At 42.5% G+C, this 19,902-nt stretch overlaps 2 protein-coding genes across 3 annotated transcripts in view; one reads left to right on the plus strand and one right to left on the minus strand.

Annotated features, from left to right (window-relative positions):
* glt1d1 (glycosyltransferase 1 domain containing 1) overlaps positions 1–19,902 on the plus strand; it is a 36,806-nt gene that overhangs the window by 14,790 nt on the left and 2,114 nt on the right. The window contains exons 10-12 of one of the 2 annotated variants that reach the window (XM_010736075.3): positions 184–304; positions 818–916; positions 2,694–3,194. In XM_010736075.3, coding sequence (XP_010734377.1) covers positions 184–304; positions 818–916; positions 2,694–2,840 — 367 coding nt within the window. In that variant the 3' untranslated portion in view covers positions 2,841–3,194. Of the gene's footprint in view, positions 1–183; positions 305–817; positions 917–2,693; positions 3,195–19,902 lie in introns of those variants that run through there. The other variant, XM_027278214.1, reaches the window with a different exon arrangement.
* Positions 3,866–19,902, minus strand: part of LOC104923093 (transmembrane protein 132D) — a 30,817-nt gene continuing 14,780 nt past the window's right edge. Inside the window, exons 3-9 of the mRNA XM_010736083.3 lie at positions 18,664–18,801; positions 13,144–13,336; positions 10,419–10,562; positions 6,569–6,774; positions 6,113–6,377; positions 5,822–6,013; positions 3,866–5,669 (exon numbers count right to left, since the gene is read on the minus strand). Of these exons, the coding sequence (XP_010734385.3) occupies positions 4,398–5,669; positions 5,822–6,013; positions 6,113–6,377; positions 6,569–6,774; positions 10,419–10,562; positions 13,144–13,336; positions 18,664–18,801 (2,410 nt within the window). The 3' untranslated portion in view covers positions 3,866–4,397. The remainder of the gene's footprint in view (positions 5,670–5,821; positions 6,014–6,112; positions 6,378–6,568; positions 6,775–10,418; positions 10,563–13,143; positions 13,337–18,663; positions 18,802–19,902) is intronic.

Here is a 19,902-nt window from a genome sequence, read left to right on the forward strand (position 1 = left end):
GAAGCTGCCTTCTCTGGTTAGGACTTTTTTATTTATTTATTTTTTACTTGGACTCTCTGTGTATGTCACACAATAAGCTCAGCCGTGTTCCCCTGCCCCGAGCTTGTCACTGCCCTTTAGCATCATTCACGCTCCTGTGAGCCCTGAGTCACGCAGAACTGAGCTCTGCCGCTGCTCCTGCAGAACAGCAGGGGTCTTCTTGGCCCAGGAGAGGAGCCAGCAGGAGCTTCACGCTGCCATGAAAAGGTGCTTCGCCGTGGTCAACAGCTCCGTCTCAGAGGGCATGTCGGCCGCCATCTTAGAGGTAAACATCTTCAGGACTCATGGGTGACAGATGCGGAAACACACTTGTATCATTTCATAGCTCGTGCATTGTGGTACTTTAAAAATATACACTTAGAATTTGCCATGCAAAGCCTTTAAAATTCAAACCCTGTGAATATTTACAGGAGTCCTTATCTTCCTTGTTTCCCACTCAGCTACAATGTTATCTGACCACTTCGGGGACAATTACCCAAATTAATTGCCTCACTCCAATTCATGAGTGAGCAAAACCTGTAAATCCACTTAATCTCTTTTAAACACAGTCGATTAAGACAAGCCACAGCGGGCTTAAGGTCTGATTAATGTGTTCGCATGTTTCACTCAGCAACTAGCTGAAGGTATTAGCCGATACAGATAGTTAATTCTGTAAGCGAAATAAGGCACCAAAGAGCAGAACAGCCGAGTTGTACTGTTTCCAAGGTGAGTCTGTGAGTATCTTTAAAAATATATATATATTTAATGAGTTCAGTATTTAATCTCTCTGCTTCAACAGGCCATGGATCTTGGGGTGCCCGTGCTGGCCAGGGACATTCCAGGGAACGCAGCTGTGGTGAAGCATGAGATCACTGGCCTCTTGTACTCATCTCCTCAGGTGTGTAGGGACAAACGCCAACCCGGGTTAAGGTCGGCGTTGACCCGTGTTAAGTCATGTTTCATGCTTTAAAGGGATAGTTCAGGTTATTCAAAGTGGGGTGCCATGAGGTGCAAGAAAATACCTAAATACCTAAAACACCTTAAACTCTATTTAGAATATTAAAGTACTTCATACAACTCCTCTTTCATTAACCTGAACTACTGACTGTTCTGATGGACTACAGAGAAGATATTCTGCCAGCAGCTACTCCTGTTACGTCAGCTGACTACAAAAGTACCTACTGCTGATAAGTACTATTGAAGCACTGTCTCAGGATGTCTGAAGATGTGTATATATATCTTCAAAAGTCTCCCAGTTTTAAGTAGGAAAACTTTACATCCTTTTGTGTAAAACTTTGTACTTGAGATTCTCATCATTAAACTAATCTGAGCAGGTTCAATATAACAATAAAAAAGGAGCTGATGTTTCATTAGAATCCAAAAGCGCAACCTTCAGGGACAGAGCGAAGAGTTACCACATTAACCGCGCAGTGATGCAACACAAAGAAGGATGCAGGCAAGTGCAAAGTGGGAACTCCCTCGAGAACTGTTCAGTCTGATACTTAATGAGGTTTGATGCACAAGGAAAATAGCAGAGGTTAGGGCGAGTTCACAGAGGGCTCGAGCACGGCGCTGTCAAGACACCATGTTGTTGTAGCGGCAGAGATAAATCCTCTGCGGGGGGGTTGGACGGAGGTCACGTGTGCTCAGCTGAGCTGCCAGGACGAAGCTCTCACAGATGGCTGGATAAACCATCGACCTCAGCCAGGACGGATGGGCACCGATGACTGACGCTAGCCGTTCAGCCAAAACTTTACTTGCTGAACACACTTTAAAATCCTCTCTTCTTTTTGAGTGACAGTGTTTCTGCTTCGGTAAGCCTTCAAAGTAATTACATGAGAAAGTATAGGTATCAAAAAATGTGTCAAAAGAAACAAACCACACGAGCACTTTAAAGCTTTAAAGAGAAAAATTGCATTTCTTGCCTAGTAATTTCCACTAACAGTGAAGTGATTATATGCATGCTGCTCATAAGTTGAGCTTTAATCCTGTTGCTGAGGATTTGTAGCACTCATATAGTCATACAGAAGAGCTGTTTCCTACCAAGAGCCTCTCCAGACATAATCACATCACTCGAGTGAAGTGAAGTATAGTGAAGTGGCTTGCTGACTGGCAGTGGCTAAACCACGGCGTGCCCATTGGCTCCTTACTGCACTGAATGTTGGCTGCTGTGTTGCAGGAACACTTTAAGGCACTTTCACTTTCATTTGTTGGAGACTCTGCTCTGTCTGCTGGGAAAAACAAATGAGCGACCAGGATTGAGGATGCTGTCTGGAATCAACACATCTCAATGACGGTCCCATCATTTGTATCCGTATCTTTCACTCCCCATGTCCCTGCGACAGCTGTTAGGGTGTTTGAGTGTAGCAGTCACTTTGTTTTTTTTGTGTTTTTTTCATAAGGTAAGAGGTAGCAGCTATTAGATTAGACTGAAAAGGTCTTTTGGATAGCCGGATTTGAATCCAGAGCCACAAATATCTCCATTCTTTGGCAATGTACACACTTTTTTTGAAGTATTTATTATCAGCGCACAGCTTTTATCTGAGTTCTGTTCTCGCGCTTTTGGATTATCTTTTGTGCTTTAAAAAAACACATCTTCAGGCAGCTTCAATGACAAGCTTTAAGTGGCATTTTGGCAGTAAATGAGACTCACGTTTTGCCGTTATGCTTGCCAGGAATTTGTGCATCAATCTCAGAGGCTGGTGTCAGACCAGGAGCTGAGAGAGAGAGTGGCGAGAAATGGAAAACTCTACGTGGAAGAGCATCACAGCCTGAAACAGGAGAGAGAAACCTACCGGTGTCTGGTGGACACTCTGCTCTGAGCACAGCATTCAGCCTCACTTTGTATACTTTCTCAGGAACTTTAGCAAACACAGAATGCACAGGTGCATATATCTTACATATATATTTATATAATTATCACAAGTGTCTTTATTCCCAGTCTTTTAAGAAATCAGGCTACAAAGGTGTCTTTACAAAATAATCCTGTTTTATCTGCATTGCCAGATTGAAATTATGCTGCAGAGCCAAAGACCAAGATCAGGAGTGCTTGTTTGTTTTTTAAAATATATTTAATATATTTGAAATGTATGATGAAGTGTTATTTATGTTTGAGTATAAATATCGAATGATTGATTCTCTATTTGTTCGAATTAATAAAAGAGACATAACAATTACACGGGTTGTTTTTGTAGATAAAACATGATATGGTGGAGAAAATGTAGGCAGCTCCATGTTTTACAAGATTAGTAATATTGAATAATTCGAAGTTTAAATCTGAGTCATAACAAAACAGTTTTGATCTTGACCAAGGTCTGGAACTGTTTCACCTCGAATGCATCACGACTTACCCCCTTTTCTGCCCCTCAGGCACCGCTACCGTCTGGAAAATTACCATTCCTTCTATTAATACAAAAATAGCTGTTTGTCATACTTAAAATTCTGAAAGTGCCACGAAAACTTGACTGTGCAGTGCAGGATCAGCTAATTTACTATTGCCAAAAAAAAAAAACAGTTCCAATATTTCTTTTCTTTCTAGCCGGTATGCCAACACATTCATTTTTAATACAGTGCAACTGTTGGGTTGCACACATTCAAGTTTCCAGCAAAAATTCAATTTGTTTTAAGGGCAGAGGGCCACAAAAGGTTTCTTGTAATTTGCAGTTACAAAAGTAAATTTTTGGCAACACTTTGCAAAAGTTTTGCACTGTGCCACATTATTGATGCAACTCTGAAATTAAGCATCAAACTATAAACAGATATCCGACTTGAAACACCTGCGTGTTAGAAAAAAAAACGTGTGTGCTTAACACAGAAAATCAAGTGAAAGGTGGAATTCAAGGTCTTGGTGTTTTAATGATAAATAAAAAACAACAAAATCTAGTTCAAATTAGATCAACTTAAATTTACAAAGATAAAGGTGTTGGATGTTACATGATAGAAAAACACAAATTTCATTTAGACTTTTTGTTTAATCAAAGCCACATTTTTGGTGAAACCCATATCTGTCTAACCGGTATTTTGTGTTTGTTATTCGGGATACTCTTTCAGTGTGTTTTTCTACGGTTTATACCAGCATGTGAGCGCAAAACTTTAGAGAAGTAGATATCCACATGCAGCATTAACGTCTGGTGGCTTTAAACATTGTGTAAATAAGAGTCCATCTTTTCAACCATCTGAAACATTACCACACACGTCCACTCTCTGTTATTAACAATAATATACAGTACATGTACATGTAAAAGGCCTTGATAGGTAATGAAATGTGGAGGAGGGAAATTCCAAAATCACATATTCTACACAGTTGCTGGAGATAACAAAGGCATTGAGGTGACCAAAGCCACATCTACTGTACATGTGAGGTCTGATCAGGTTCTGTATTAAAACTCTTGCCCAGGCTCTGTAATGGGCACTTGGGGGTCCTCCTCACAACTGTCCTCTTTCCCAACCCAATGGATGCCATGGCCGTTCTCCCTGTGCGGGAGATGTGGTGAATGCTGACGCTCCAGAGTGGAGAAGGTGGTGAACTGGACCCTCTTTCTCTTGCTCGTGGGTGAATTGAGGGACTCGGTGTGCATAGGTTTGCTCCTGAGGGAGCCCACGCAGCCAAGGGGAGAGTCTGTAACAGAGGCCAGGCAACTGGGCCTTCTGGACAGAGAGGCAGTTTTATCCGGCCCAATGTCTATGATAGTGGTTGCGGTCTGGGAGTCTTGCTGGACAGGACTGCCTGGCACGCTCATCACTAACTCAGCGTCTGTGCCGAGCCATACCCAGTCATGCCTGTGACCTGTGGGCTCCTGGCCATGAGATGGAGGCTTCTTGTGTCTGAACTTAATAACATACGAGATACAGTTCACCAGAAAAACCAGGATCGCCAGACAAAAGACGCCCAACAGAGCGTACATGCCAATCTCCAAGTCTGTGAGCGGCCTGTTGGCCAACATTTCATCACCACCCATTTCTACCTCCGTCTCCTGCCCAGGTACCTCCACCTTGGTGGGGAAGTTGTTGTAGTTCACCAGGTTCCCAGGGGCCTTCACAGTGCTAGTAAAGCTAACACTGCCCATATCCTCCACTATCATATTGTCTGAGCCATATGCTTTGCTGCTGTCACTGGGGCTGCTCATCATGCTGATGTTCACCACGCTGGTAGGACTGCCGGGGTTTCCTGAACTGCTGGTCTTACCCACTCCTCCGAGGCTGCCGCTGGTCATGAAGGTTCGTTCTGTAGATTTGATCGTGGTTGTGATCTTCTGCATTGCGCTCTCCTCTCTATCAGAGGTTGAGCTACGTGGTGGAGGATTCTGGGATTCCCCGTCATTCCTGCTGTTATCTTTGCCACCAACAGTGCTGCTGGTATTGCCTCCCGGGCGCCGGCCATTCACCTGAAACTTGACCTTGAGGCTGCCGTTGCCCACGGCCACAGTGCTTTTGCGTTTGGACTTCTGGCAGTCCTCGCAAATGGACATCTCTACTCTGACCAGGACTCCTTCGCCTTCGCCCTCTGCCACCACGACCGTAGGCTTGTCCTGCACTGACACCACTCCCTGATCTAGAGATGTCACCGTCACTCGGTAGTAAGCAGGATCATAAATGTCAAGAGGTGTCTGGTTGCCATCACTGAACTGCAGCCAGGCACTTACCAAGGCTTCCTGAAAGAATAGAAAATAGGAGAGATTGTGATTGCTCTTCCAAACCTCTGGCATCAGAGCAATCAACAGTGATTGCAAAGGCAATTGATAGGGCCATTGCTCGAACCCCAGAGGAGTTCATCTTTGAAAAATCAATGGATGAAGACTGTTACCTGTTTGGGGCTCTGTAAAACCTCTTGTGTGGTTGTGGTAGCCAAGATGGCCCTATTACTTCCAGGACTGAGCTGTAAAGTCATGGAGAGGCCTGTAACCAGTTGGACCCCCAACTCTGTGATGGTCACTTTGTCATCCACAACTTTGATAGTTGTCTTAGCCAACATAGCATCAGACAGCGGAGAAAACACCTGTCACAAAACAATATTAGATACAGTGAATTAATTAGGGTGTCTCCAAGTGTATTCTTACCAGGACCAGTGTTTGGGATATAAATTGGTGTTTATTACCTGGATGGTGGTGGTCCCAAGATCTCGCCCTGACAGCACCCTTCCTGCCTGCAGCCTCGCCACACGAGGGTCCTCCACCTTCATGAAGTATCGAACCAGCCTCGTGACATCCACCTGCCAATCCGAGCCCAGGAAATATGCTTTTGGATCCCGAGGGTCCGCCTGCTCTGCCACAAAGTGAGTTAGCACTCGCACCAGGGCGTGCTGGAACTGCAGCATGCAGCCCTTCCCCTTCCTGTCATCTTCTTCACTGTTCCAGCCAGTTCTGGGACACGAGCACAACAAAAACACACATGCAGGTCACACCTGTCACATGATAAATACTCTGACCTGCTGTCCTCCAATCACTCAGTCTGCCCCTGCCTCTTTGCTTGATTGGATCCCACTCAGATATTGCAGTACAATGCTAAAACCTTTAGCTTTAATGGTGAAAAACTGTTTGTTTGTGTGTCCCACCTTTTTGAGGTCAGTATGGGAACCCTCCAGCTTTTTATCTGACTCAGCTCTGAGTCCGACACCTCAATCTGGAGAGGGAGTTGGGGCATCCACACGTTCAGTTCGAGCTGAGCACTCAGGTAGCTGTAGGTAAAGTTCACCACCATCTTCACTTTGCCCTTCATCTCTTTGCCATTCACAAAAACATAGTCACATCTGTCCGACACCTGGATAAAAGGAAATGATAAATATAAAAGGGACGATCAATCACAACGTGAATCATTTGTCATTTTAATTTCCCTGATTATACCAAAGAGTTTGTGTAAAGTACGCTTGTGTAAACAATCTATATCAAACTCAGAATGATGCTGTTGTCAATGACGGAGATGTTAGTCATCAAACCAATGACAAAAAATGATCAAATGTTCTCATAAAAGTCACTATTTTAACAAATAGGCCATTCCTACAACAACAACTGGCCTTGCGGCAGTTTTGCACTGCATGTGTTACCAGAGTAATGTCAGCTGGCTCTAATAAACTACTGTGATGATCACCGGTCCGAAGCGTTAGGAAGAGGCAGCATTGCAATTTTATGTTAATCAAAATATCATGTGGTGCAGCGCTGAACATCAGTCCTTCACAGCCAAGTGCATTCATTACACTGTAATTTCAAAGGTGACCTTGGCAAGTTTGGGCGTCTGCTCAAACATCTCATGGACATTTTGAGATGAGAGTCAGGAGGTTTTTCCTCGGTCCTCTCTAAAGCCGCTGCTTTAAACAAATTGGATAATTACTGCAGCATTGAAATTCAGTCACAAGCCCCTGAAAGTGCACAGGGGGGAAAACAAAACAATGACTTTGACAGATAGCCTGAGGAGGAATACAAATAGCGGTTCTTTTTATGAACCCAACAATTAGCCAGACGATGTGCTGTCACAGGGACATGCTGTGTTTGAGAGGATCTTGTCATCTGAGCATCAGTTATCCTGCAGAGCTTAAGCTTTAAAAATGACCACATCACTATGTGTCACCGCTAACTGAGATCGCCCTGACCTGACCTCTTCTCTGCAAATAATCCTATGCTTGGTTTATATCCAATAAATATGTGGCACTGATTCTTCCAGTTATAGAAAATTCCTAATGGAAGCATGGAACAACAGACCAGGAGTGATTATTTCCAGTGAAGTCATCTCGAGGTTTCTTGTTTTTAATTCAGCATCGGAGGCAGTCAACCAGTCATCCACAATCTTAAGACACTATGTTTGTTTCTTATTTTCTTCTTCCAAGAGCTCTGCTGAACTTCCATGAGCCGCGTTCAAATAATATTGCGAAGCATCAGTTAAAAGGGAATGCCATTTTAACGTGTCAGCCGCCCACTCATCCCAGTCACAATCTCATCCTGCAGCCAAGAATATCCCTTCAGTGTTTTTGGTGTCAAAATAGATATTTACTTCAAATGGGATTCGACTTTCATCACAGGGTACAGTATTAAAGACAGGCAGAAATGACACGGCTGTGCAAATAGCACAAGCTAAATAAGTTTTAATGCGTGTGTGTGTTAATATTAATATATCTACAGGAAAGGGGCAAGTTGAGTTCAAGGCTTACGGTTCAGTTCAGGCTAGATGTAAATCAGTTAGATTCAGTCAAATCGCGATGACATGACATGACAAAGTCCTCATTAATCAGCCAAGTAGATGTTTTTCGCATAATATGTCCCCGCTTAAAATGTTCAAGTGTCAATCCTTGAGTCCTTAACTGACAAAGAGAATGCTTGGGCACATTTTCAGTCGCTCTGTTATTCATGCACATTTAAAAAAAAATAAAAAATAACCTTTCCATCACAGCAGATTAGACTTTTGTTTTGCTTTTGTTTTGTCACATGAGCTATCCATTCTAGATAAATCCTTCCCCCCCTCATCTATCACTAGCAGATTTGATACTCTTCAGACACACCAGAGGAGAAAAGATATCAGAGTCAAGCTGTTAGACTAAGAAGATTACAGAGAATGTTTGTGACTGAAGCTGCTCTCCGGTCAGCAAATACACTGGGGAGCTACAGTAAGCTTAGAACAACAGCAAAGACGGCTACATTACAGGGTTGAAAATAATGATTTAGGCCACATCCAGCCTCTTGACATCCTCATGTAATCCTGCTTTCCTTATAGCCGACGCCTATCTGCACTTAATACATGTGCACTTACTGTGTACTGTACTGTGAGTCTCCTCAGGGAGCAGCAATCGGAGTACAGTACTGCATTTATTTATTAGCTAAACCTGCTTTGGGACGTATTTGAACAGCAAAAAAGAAATGTATAAGACGTCTGAAGCCCGCTGCATGTATTTATTCTTTGTTTACAATTCCACTTTACTCTTGAGTAAATACATTCACAGACCCTGACCTCAGGGGCCAGGGGCCTGACTTTCAATTTCATCAGTAAACAAAGCCGGCTTTTGGCAGTCAGCCGTGCTCAGGTTCAGGATAAAAGGGACAAGTCACGGGATGGGAGCACAGTGGCAGACTGTGAGGTCATTTGTGGTGAGTGATTTAGCTCAGTGGCTGTTCATTGTCGGAGTGATTGATGGGTGGTGTTGTTGGAGCCCAGCTAATAGTTTGTTTTACCGTGTGGAAAAGAGACCGAGAGCAGAGGTGACTTTGGTACAACTTATTTGTCTGCATCTGTCCTTACCATCACACATGAAACCAACTTTGCCCCTATGGAACCACTCTAAACTACCCCTCTGTCTCTAAGTGTCAAGGCTAGAGCTGTAGCCAACATTTTAAAAATACTGAGTTCATGAGTCCTAGTCCTGCGAGAGGGGGGTTAGTACAGTCAGGCTTGGACCAGCAATCTGGAAATTCTGACAAACGCCAGATGGGCAGGCCGACCCAGTGGGCAACTGAGTTTCTGGTCGTGGCCCACTTGATGTTGGAATAGACCATGAGATTTGGAGTTAGACATGCCTTCATTTCAATGATTTCTAATTTTACTGTAAGCAGAGACAGTAAGGCAGGTCACCGCCTCCCACCACCCCCTCAAGTGGCTCCGTCCATGTAATGCCAAAGGTCAGTTTGAATCAAAAATACAAATGAAATAAACAAAAGAACAAAAAAATAAACATGTGCCGGTCCAGATTAAAACTACCAAGGCCAAAGTTTGTTCCCAGTCTGACCCTGATTATATAAATCCAAGCATTTTAATGCATTTTGAGAGAAATTCTGAGATTTCTTTCAGTTTTCAGTCCAGGATTTTGAAGAGCAGTACTAAAAGAAAAAAAATCCTCAGCAGCACAGTGACCCCGAAGAAACTGACCTCGCTTTAATACATGCAAACACATTTATTTTGGACAAAGGATATTGTACACCGGAAGGTGAAATACAGTCTATGGAAGGCTATCGTTCATGACATTGAGAAATCTTGTTTCAATAGGTCTGTAGCCCTTCTCACCATTCTATATTGTTCCTCAATAATCTAAGACGACGTCTCCATATCGAATCGCTCATGGGCAAGTTCGGTATTGTGTGCGAATAGAAAACATTCTTTTTATTGCTGCTGAACTCATTTCTGTTCTCAGGTAACCATTCACCAGCAGTGATTGAACATCTTTTACATAAAACTTTTGCAGCACAAGTGACCAAGGTTGGATCAAATTTTTTAAAAATGTTTTTTGGAAAATAATTCAAAGCAATTTCACCTGTTACCTTTTCATTGTCAATTATCCAATTATGAAATACCTTCAAGAAGCCATTTAAGCTGCAGTAAAACAATCACACTTGGAATGTGTGGACACAAAGATGAATCCAGAGATTTGTTCCTCTCGGTGCGGCATGTGGGGGTATATAACGAGGAGCAGGAGGAGTAAATCATACCTTGAGTACGTCTTCATCAGTGGAGCCACAGTCTGTGTAGTCAGACACATCAGTGACTACTCCATCTTCCTCCACAGCTACTGTCCTCACAGGCATCACCACCTTCTTTCCAGTCAGAACGGCTGTGTTCAGGATGTCTGTGTCCTGCAGAGAGGGAAATCAACCTCAGTCACTACATATTTACTTCCATAGAATAGAAAACCACATACAAGACAAAAAAAAATAGACATTTAGCTGATGTTTTCAGGGCAGAAAGTTGTTAGGATAGGAGCACTGTGGGAGGAAAGTGGAGGTAGGAGAGACAGGGGCGATGATGTGTGACTCAGCAGTCCTGATGAGGTACGAAGGCCAGGTCACCAAACAGAAGTAAGACCTAATCTTGGACTTCTCTGGGCAGGCATGTCCCCCGGAGCGATGTCATATCAGTTCAAACATGATCAAATTACTAGAGCCATGGACTTGGACTAAGAATAATCTCTATACATATACAGCACCGGCTGTTCTTTAGCACGCACTGTATTATTATACGGGGCGGCTGTGGCAGGTAGAGGTAGAGTCGGCCGCTAATCACAGCGGGGTTGGTTCTTCGATCCCTGGGTCCCTCTGTCCACATGTCAAGTGTCCTCGAGCAAGACGTCCCATTTTTCCAGGATGATTAGGTTGCCAACCTGAATGGTGGGTGGCTTCCATCGATCTCTGTGTATGTGTGTGACTGTAAGGCAAGTTAGAAAGCGCTTTGGATGAAAACCCTATATAAATGCAGCGTGTGTGTTTGTATGCATGCATGGATAATCAAAGCATGAAAATCAAACAGATGGAGATGTGTCCTCTTCTGTAACTGTTTTAAATGAGCTTGAAATAATTCACTAGTGCGTGTGTGTATGCGTGTGTTCGTATGTGTGTGAATTAGTATGAGTGCTGTGAAGCGCCGCCCGGTCAGCTGCGTGAATGATAAGTCGAATCAAATTTAAAGAGACACTTGGCCACTCAGTACAAAAATGAAGCAGATGGATACGAGTCCCTCAACTGCAAAAACGGTTTTAAATGAGGCTGAAATAAGTGAACATTGTCATTACAATATAGTTTAAAAAAAAAAAATTCAGATCAGATGAAGCCCGTGTCAATGAGGCCTTTGCCATTATATAGAAGTATTGAGCAGCAGCACTAGCTGGAGTTCACAGCACAAGGCTAAGAGTGATCAGTCAGCGCTAATGGCCCCTCGAGCCAACTATCAAATCTCCTCGTGTTTGGCCCTCTGCCTGAGGTCGGCTTCTAATCCACAAGAGAGATGAACCATGTCGAATTCACAAATCAGAACACTGTGGCATATCCTCATAATTTAAAGTACTTCAGCACCAGTATGATGGAAACACGGCAGAGAGAACTGTGAAATATACGGGAAGTAACCTACTGCCCCAAAGAATAACATGAACTGTAATCAGTCTTAACTTTTAATTGTATAAATTACATATTTCATCCGTACTGTGTGGCTAAACACACATGAGAAAAGAAAAATGGTGCTCTGAGTGTATTATGTTCAGTGATGGAAAGTAGCTCAGTACGTTTACAAGAGCAATTTTGAGGTGCTTGTACTATTTCAAACTGATTTATACTTGTACTCCACTACATGTATTTGATAGTTACTAGTTACTTTGCAGATTTAGATTATAAAACAACATATAAATAAATAAATTATGATGTATTATTGTATGTTAAGCCACCCAGCAGCATTATACCGTAATTAAAATCAGCTCCAGCTTTTACCAGCTGCAACATTAAAGTGATGAACACCATTAATGCATCACTAATTATAATCCGGTAATATAATATACATTATTCTGAATGAGGTCATTATGTATAACGAATACTTTTACCGTATATATACTTCAAATACTGTATATACTCACACTTGCTTCAGTTCATCACTCAATACTTTTGTACTTAAACTTAAAAAAGACAACGTGCAGGATTTGTTGAGATGTAGCGATGAAGTTGCAACCGACTGAATACCCCTCGCCTCACCTACAGTGGCGGTGAAACTCCCCAATCTAAAGCCAATGTTCAGTCCTTTTTTCTAGGTGATTATACAAATGAAAACATAGCTATACATATTATATTTCTGCCATATTCCGCCAATAAAAGCAATAATTTTTACAGAGTATTTGTACTGTGCAGTACTCACTCAAGTAAAAAATCTAGGTACTTCTACAATCATGTCTTTGCCATCTATTGTTCCAGTGGTGCACCGACCCTGATGACCCTTAACTCAGATTTAATAATGCAAATCAAAGTGGTGTAAACTCTTGTGTAATGTTCCGTATATAGTGGTGGAGATTATATCATGGATTAATTATAGAGGTAGCATGATAAAGAGGCCTGCGGCACCAAAATAGCAGCACATGAAGCAGCTGTTCGAAGCAGCGGATGACCACATATTGCACGCCAGAACAGAGCAGAAGAACACAGAAGAGAGACATCAGCTAGCTGACAGTCAACAACACAAGGTCACTCTCTGCTCAAAATAGAACCCATTTACTAAACAATACAAAGCATATCCAGCCTTCTGTGTATGCAAACCAGACAGGAATGGTTCAGAGCAGAGTGCATTTTATGATATTTTCATGCACCAACGCTCAAAGGATGCAGTTCAAGAGTTGGCATTACTGCTGTCAGTAACATCGACGCCGGCTTTAATAACGATCATGGAAGCTGTCAGCTGACTCACCATTACAAGAGGGGCCAGGCCGACAAAGTCTCTCTGCGTGGTGTAGATCCTCATGGCTCCTTCGGTCTTGGGTACATTTTTGGATTCGGACGGTAGCTCCAGTTTCCATATGATCACCTGGCTGTCGAGAGGACTGCTCAGCTCCTCCACCTCGAAATCCATCTGAAGCACCTCCAGCAGACTGCTCTCAAGCCTGCAATGGGAAGCAGGATTGTTTAGAGAGATGCACTCATATCCATCTGTAATTCCAAATGCAATGATGTTTGTGATTTCTTGAAAATAACTGATTGTAAATTTGACAAATTGCGGTGCAAGAAGTGCTACTTTTTGTGTTTTTACTGGCAGTAAGGGATCTAATATCTTCAACTTCTCCATAATGCAAATTACCACAGCAAAGACAGAATCTTTCCATCACACCCCTAATAACTTAATATGATTATTTCACCGTTGGGGTCTGCAGTTCTCTCTCCGCACAATGAATTCCTGTAGAGATAATCACACCTGAATAAAGGTGCAGTGATTACACCGCAGTGTTTCCTGTACTTCAGCCCGTGGCTCATTATTCTCAGAACAGGACAAGTCAGTGTAGATCCAAATCGTAGCTGAGCCCAAAGCAAAGTCTGGGCTTTTTGTTGTATTGTGTCTGCATTTGAATGTCAGACATTTCATTTGATAAATAGCATTAAACAAGACCAAGTGTCTGCAGGCATGCTAGCGGCTCTGTTAGGCTGTGCTCAGGCACCGTCGAGCTTGCTTACAGCATGCTGACCTGCCTCTAGCACAGAAACCCATGTGCTCCACTTTCCTTTAGGCTCATCTTGTCTTTTACGCACACAGAATGTATCACAGGATAAAAATACCCAAATGTTTTTCATCGTATGTGAAACAACTGCGGCCCGTATGACCTCAGCCACCTCAAGCACAATCATTTTAACTCTAACTCTAACTAGAAGTACACAAACATGATGTGGAGGCATCCAGCTGAGAATGTATTAAATCCCCATTGAGTCGCTTTTTAAACATTGATTAGACAGAGTTTAAATAATTCTGATGACTGGCATTCCCACTCTGCACCCCACACACACCTGTTTTCATACTATGTAACTTTGTACTCTGTAAGTACGTAAAGTTTTATGCCACCAAGTCACACACCACCGACTATTTCGCTGATTTTGGCGTATACATATTGTGTCTTCTGGTTTCTGCACATCAACTCTCTGTGATTTACAGAGTTTCCTGATAGGACAGTAAAGTAAACCGCTGCCAACTGTAGCTGCTGTTAGTTCATCTTAGCTCAGTTTGTTAGCCGTGCTTCCAGGACTGGGAGCCCAGACCAATTAGTGTCCCACACCAGGATGTTTTCAGCCCCAGGGCGACAGGGAGCAGAGCCGGTGTCGTGCCAGAACCGGAGCTGGGCAAGCAGAGCATTGCACATAATGGCAGATGCAAGACCAAATAGGACAATGATGGATGAAGCTGAGAAGTGAAAACAAGAGCAGCTGAGAGGTTGTTAGACAAGAGTAAATCTGGGACTGACTTTTAGTCGTTGGTGAGCGCTTGGTGAAATAAAAGGCTATAACTCAAATGCTAAGCTAAACTGCAAAAACAACTTCTAAGTAATGTTGTGTTAATAATATCTCATTTATTGTATGACGCCAAGTGTGTATTATATAGGCTCTAATGAGCACTACAATACACACCCCTAACTCATGGACTCAGTCATTATTTTAACGTGGAAACTTTTAAACTCTCCTTTCTAAAGTCTCCCAGTTCTATCATTATTGTGCTGCTGTTGCAACAACAGGATTGCTATCCATTTTCTTCAGAGTCTACCTCTGTGAAGAAATGATCTACACCACTTTGGAAGAGAAAAGAAAGAAGCATGTGCACTGAAGAGGTAAATTGTCATTTTTATACTGAATTTTGGGAACAGTCAAACCTTTGGTTGATAGGAATGATAACAGTCTGAGCAACATTATTGCTTTGCACGAAGTACTAACTACAGCAAAGGGCGGGCGTCAGCATGGAGGGAGGAGTGGCAACAAGTGTAGAAAAGAGAAAATGTTATTTCATTCATTTAGTCTCATAACTCAAAATATCATGCCCAGTTGCAGAGAGACAATTGTATAGCGAAGGCGAGGCTTATAAGGAACCAATTTAAATGCAGATGGTGTCATTATTCTAAAGCCATTACGACGCACAATCAACATTTAGCTCATAATGACAGTTTTTAAAAAAAAGTCTGCAAGGAGGCTGCTGAAAGAAAAGTATAAAGTAACTTGATGAAGATTGATTTTTTTGTGACTTTGCAATGAATTTGGCCTTGTGGATAGAAAGTGTAGAGATTTTTGAAAGACGTTTGTGATCCCTGAAGTTGCGACCAGTCCCTTTTTTTTATTTTTACTTGATTCCCTTGCATCTTCAGGTATTTTCACAAACTAAAACAAACAAAAACCAGAAAGAATGAATTCCTCTGTTCTGGGTCTACCCTTGAGTTACCGGTATTGTGAAATGTGAACTGAATAAAAGGTGGTCCAAGGACAGCGTCATCCTGCATACACAACAAAGTATAAGCCTTTGTAACTTATAATGGCTTCTCAGTGATGCCAGCGAGAACAGAGTGTCCTCGCCATGGATTCAATTTTCTCCCATGGCCCAAGTTAGTATCCTGTTTTTTTTTTTCTTCTTCTTTCCTTGGCAATGGTTTATTGAACTATAGAAAAGATATATTGGTGGACAAAAATACAATAAGCATGCACGTACCCACATGGACATTTATCAGATTCAGTGTTTCTGTGTGGTGTGTGTTATAAATATCTGTGTCAGGGCTGTGCAGATGCACAGTAAGTCCAATTTACTGCATGAATATGACCTCCAGAGAAAGGGCTTCACATCAAGCCGCCTTTCTGCATCGGAGCAAGAACAATTGGAGAAACTGCAAATCATGTTCTGTTAATCCTCCATTAAGTTTCAAATTGACAACAAAGCATGCTCTCTCTGCTCTTGCTCAGCGCTTCGTTATATCTGCCCTTATTAAGGACAAGGCAGAGGGTTTTTTTTTGTAATTGAATCATCTTAGCATATTGTCCAGAGACCTGAGATTAAAAGATCATAAAGGACTTCTGTCAAATATCAAAACAAACTCACATAAGCATGCCCTTAAGTATGCATTTACACAGATATCAAGATGAAATAAGGGGATTCTGCCGCGCTTTTTACGTCCTCAATCATTCTTGTGAAGCTTGCAGGGGAATGATGCTGCAACAACTTGTTTACGGTCGACACTCTGTCTGTGACTAGCAGTGCTTTAATATTAAGATCCAGGCCAAGCTGCTGCAACAGAGGATAAAAGAATGCTTTAATGTACAGATACAGCAAACACTTTCAGTACTCACTAAAGCCCGTACGAGACAAAAAGTCAGAGAAATCCCCACAGTGGTGTGACAGTAGACGCTCACTGCAGGGGTCCTGTTAGTTTCGTGACATTTTGGAGAGGATTAGCGGCAATGACTGGGTGACAGAATATGTTAACCCGTAAAGAACTCGTGATAAACAATGTCATAATCCACACCGAATGGGAAAACAACTTAATGAGGTCAAGCCAATAATGACGAGCAGGTCATTGTTCCGGGCTCTGTTTTAAAGCAAGCTGTGCCTATTGTTGTCTGACCTCTGAAGAGTCGGTGTCAGACTGAGCCACATGTTTAGTTGCAGGGAGTTTTGGAGCGAGTTTATCTTTAACTCTTATCATTTAGAAATGTTATTACAAGCGCTTCTTGGAGGCAGAATTAAATGGTACTATTTGAGTTCTTGAATGGCAAAGATAATTAAAACCAAGTGCACAGCAGCAAAAACAACATAATATTCTCCTGAACGCATGTTGCATTCAAGATAGCTGGACCAGCTATACAGTATAAACTACAAGCCACACTAGTATGTCACTGTCAGTCAACGCAGACTTTAATAAGTGAAGAATCAACGCCAAGTTCAGGTTTCTTTTATTGTGTACTTTGTTCTGTCAGTGTACAGCTGGTTGGTTGAACTCTTGAAGCAGTACCGCTGCTTTGTGCCTCGAGGAGAAAGGGCGGTCTGTTGTGCTGACTCTAGACGGAGCGCTGCCACAGCTCCTTCATTCCACACACATTTTCACACCAGCTTTCTTCTACACATTTCTTATTTATGAGTCATTTCTTATCCACCTTGTGTACCCGAGCTGCTGTGACAAGTGAATTTGCCTGTTGTGGGATCATTAAAGTCTATCTTTTCTAATCTAACATGGACTCAACTTTTTTTCTCTCTCTCTATGGTCTCTAGGGGTTTGTACTTTGGTGATCCACTGACTTTTCCATTAGTGCCACCATGTGTGGTTTACAGTATAGTGTCTCCACAACTGTAGGATGGATTGCCATGAAATTTGGTACGCATTCACGTCTCCTTCAGGATGAATTATAATCACTTTGGACCTGCTTTGACAACACGTAAAGCGTGCTAATCGGCATGTTGCATTGTCACTGTCAGCATGTTCCTCTGTGCATAGACACTGCCTCACAGAGCCACTGGCACGGCTATAACTCGGAGTCTTAATCGCGTGATATATTTTTCAGTGAGCCATAAGAGTGTTATAGTCTACGTAATGTAAAAGAACAGAGCTTTAACTCGGGGGGCCACTGTTGTGGCAGCAAGGTAAGAAGCCACCACACAAGACAGAGAGGCCTTGAAAGTCTTATGCCTCTTTAAAAAACAGAGGATGTCCCGTAATCTCAGGAGGCATGCGCCTCAGTTCAATGAGCTGCACTCAGCTGAACCTGAAAGGACGTCTGAGATAAGCTGCATGTTGGGAAAAGGGTGTAGCCCCGTTTAATGAGGTTATGGGGGCAAGTTAAGTACTGCTTAGGAGCCCAAAGAGCTGAGTTTGATCAGACCGACCTGCAGAGACGTCGTGTGAATAGTTCATGTTTGTTCTAAGTTTTGATATAACTACAGTCCACGCTTGCTGCTCTTAAGTCATAGGTTAAAACATATTTTATACAGCCTGCAATGAATGCATGGACGTGCACGGCTGGTAAATGTTTAGAAATGATTAAAGCACAGTGGAGAAGGTGGGCAATGAAGGAGAAAAAGCAATAGCTGTTTACAAGGGGCAGCTTTACAGGAGCACCTGCAGCCAACCTGTGCTTAGAGAGTATAAGAGATGTCATCCCAGGACACGGCACTGTGCTTCTGCGGTAAGCCGTCTTCAGACTTGTGCTGCACAGATTGTTTGTCTTCTACTCCACAGGCGCGAAGACAAATGCTGATATGCTTCCCAGTATATATGTTACAACAGTGCCACTTTGAACAGCCAGAGACGCTGGCAACCAGCGGCACATGAAAAGAAAATCCCATTGGACCTTTGGAGTGTTGTTTGTCCCTTTCAAACAAGCGGTTTTAGCCTCTAAACGTGTGATGCATTTCCCAGCTACAGCAGAATACAAACAACAAAATATGGCACAGAGAGTAATGTGAAGAGAACACACTTGCCTTTTCCCAGGTATGGGAGCCTTCCTCTGACAAATAACAGCGATGGCTCCATCTGCACCCATATCCAGAGTGATGTCCCACAGTAAAGAGTTAGTGGGTGTCGCTGTTCGAAAGGTCACGCCTTTCTTTACTGTCGCTCTGTGGACGAGTCAAACATGAAAAAGGTCAAGAATGTGTGTAACTGAGAAATGTCTTCATAGTAACAACCAGTGGAAAAGTTTTCCATTTTTCTGCAGTGTGAACCATTAATGAAACATATTTATCCAATCTTTCTGATCTGATCTCTGAGTTTTTTCCATTTCTTCTGACTTGTTCCTTGCTAGAGTTCGATAGATTTAAACTGCCACATAAAAATTCAGTTTCCTCACACAGAATATATTTAATTTATTCACCCAAACAACCAGGTTATAACAATAAATCTGCAATTTCCGCAAGAAGGCAACCTCTTGTGTTTGATATCACACATATAACATGAAGCTGAATATTTATTAGACATACAGGAGCTATCAGTCACATAAAAACATGATTTACGTTCACCTGTACCCCACTGCCCTAACACCTCTGTGCATTTTAAACAGCAAAGAAAGCGTCGGTCTTTCTGTTCATCCTCGTGTGTGCTCTCATTATTTAAACTCAACAAATGGATCGTTAGTTTTCTTGGCCTCTAATTTGCAAATGGAAAGCGTTACACAGCTGAACATGTCGACCTCCCCAGTGATCTGCTACAGCATAAGCAGCTTGCAGTGGGTCAAATGTTAATGAGATATTCTTCTACAACAATTGAGATCAAGTTGATCGAGAGGAAGCATGCGTGTGATAATGCTACTGCTGCAACACTACTATAAATCCACATGGATAACTGTCCTCACTTCTTTTATATGACTCTCAGACGAGTTGTCTCAAATTGTTCAGAACAACATCCGTCGTTTTCATCTGCATGCAAAGCTGCGCGGTTTATCTCCGAATCTTTGAGATGAGCACAAAGTGTTGAGCACATTATGAGTCTCCGAGGAGGTGTAATCTATGATAAATCAGAGCACTTCTCCTTTGCTTTTGGTGCCCGAGGTTTGGGCTTCGAAAAACTAGACGGAAGAAGAGGAGACATTACTCCCTGTTCAGCACGGAACAGTCATTCATTTTTCATAACCGTATGTCCTTATCGGGGTCGCGGGGGCCTGGAGCTGCTGGGTCGGCAGTTCATCACAGGGCTAACAAATAAAGACAGCCTAACCATTTGTG

Source organism: Larimichthys crocea, chromosome III (assembly GCF_000972845.2).
Source record: "Larimichthys crocea isolate SSNF chromosome III, L_crocea_2.0, whole genome shotgun sequence".
NCBI classification, from domain to species: Eukaryota; Metazoa; Chordata; class Actinopteri; family Sciaenidae; genus Larimichthys; species Larimichthys crocea.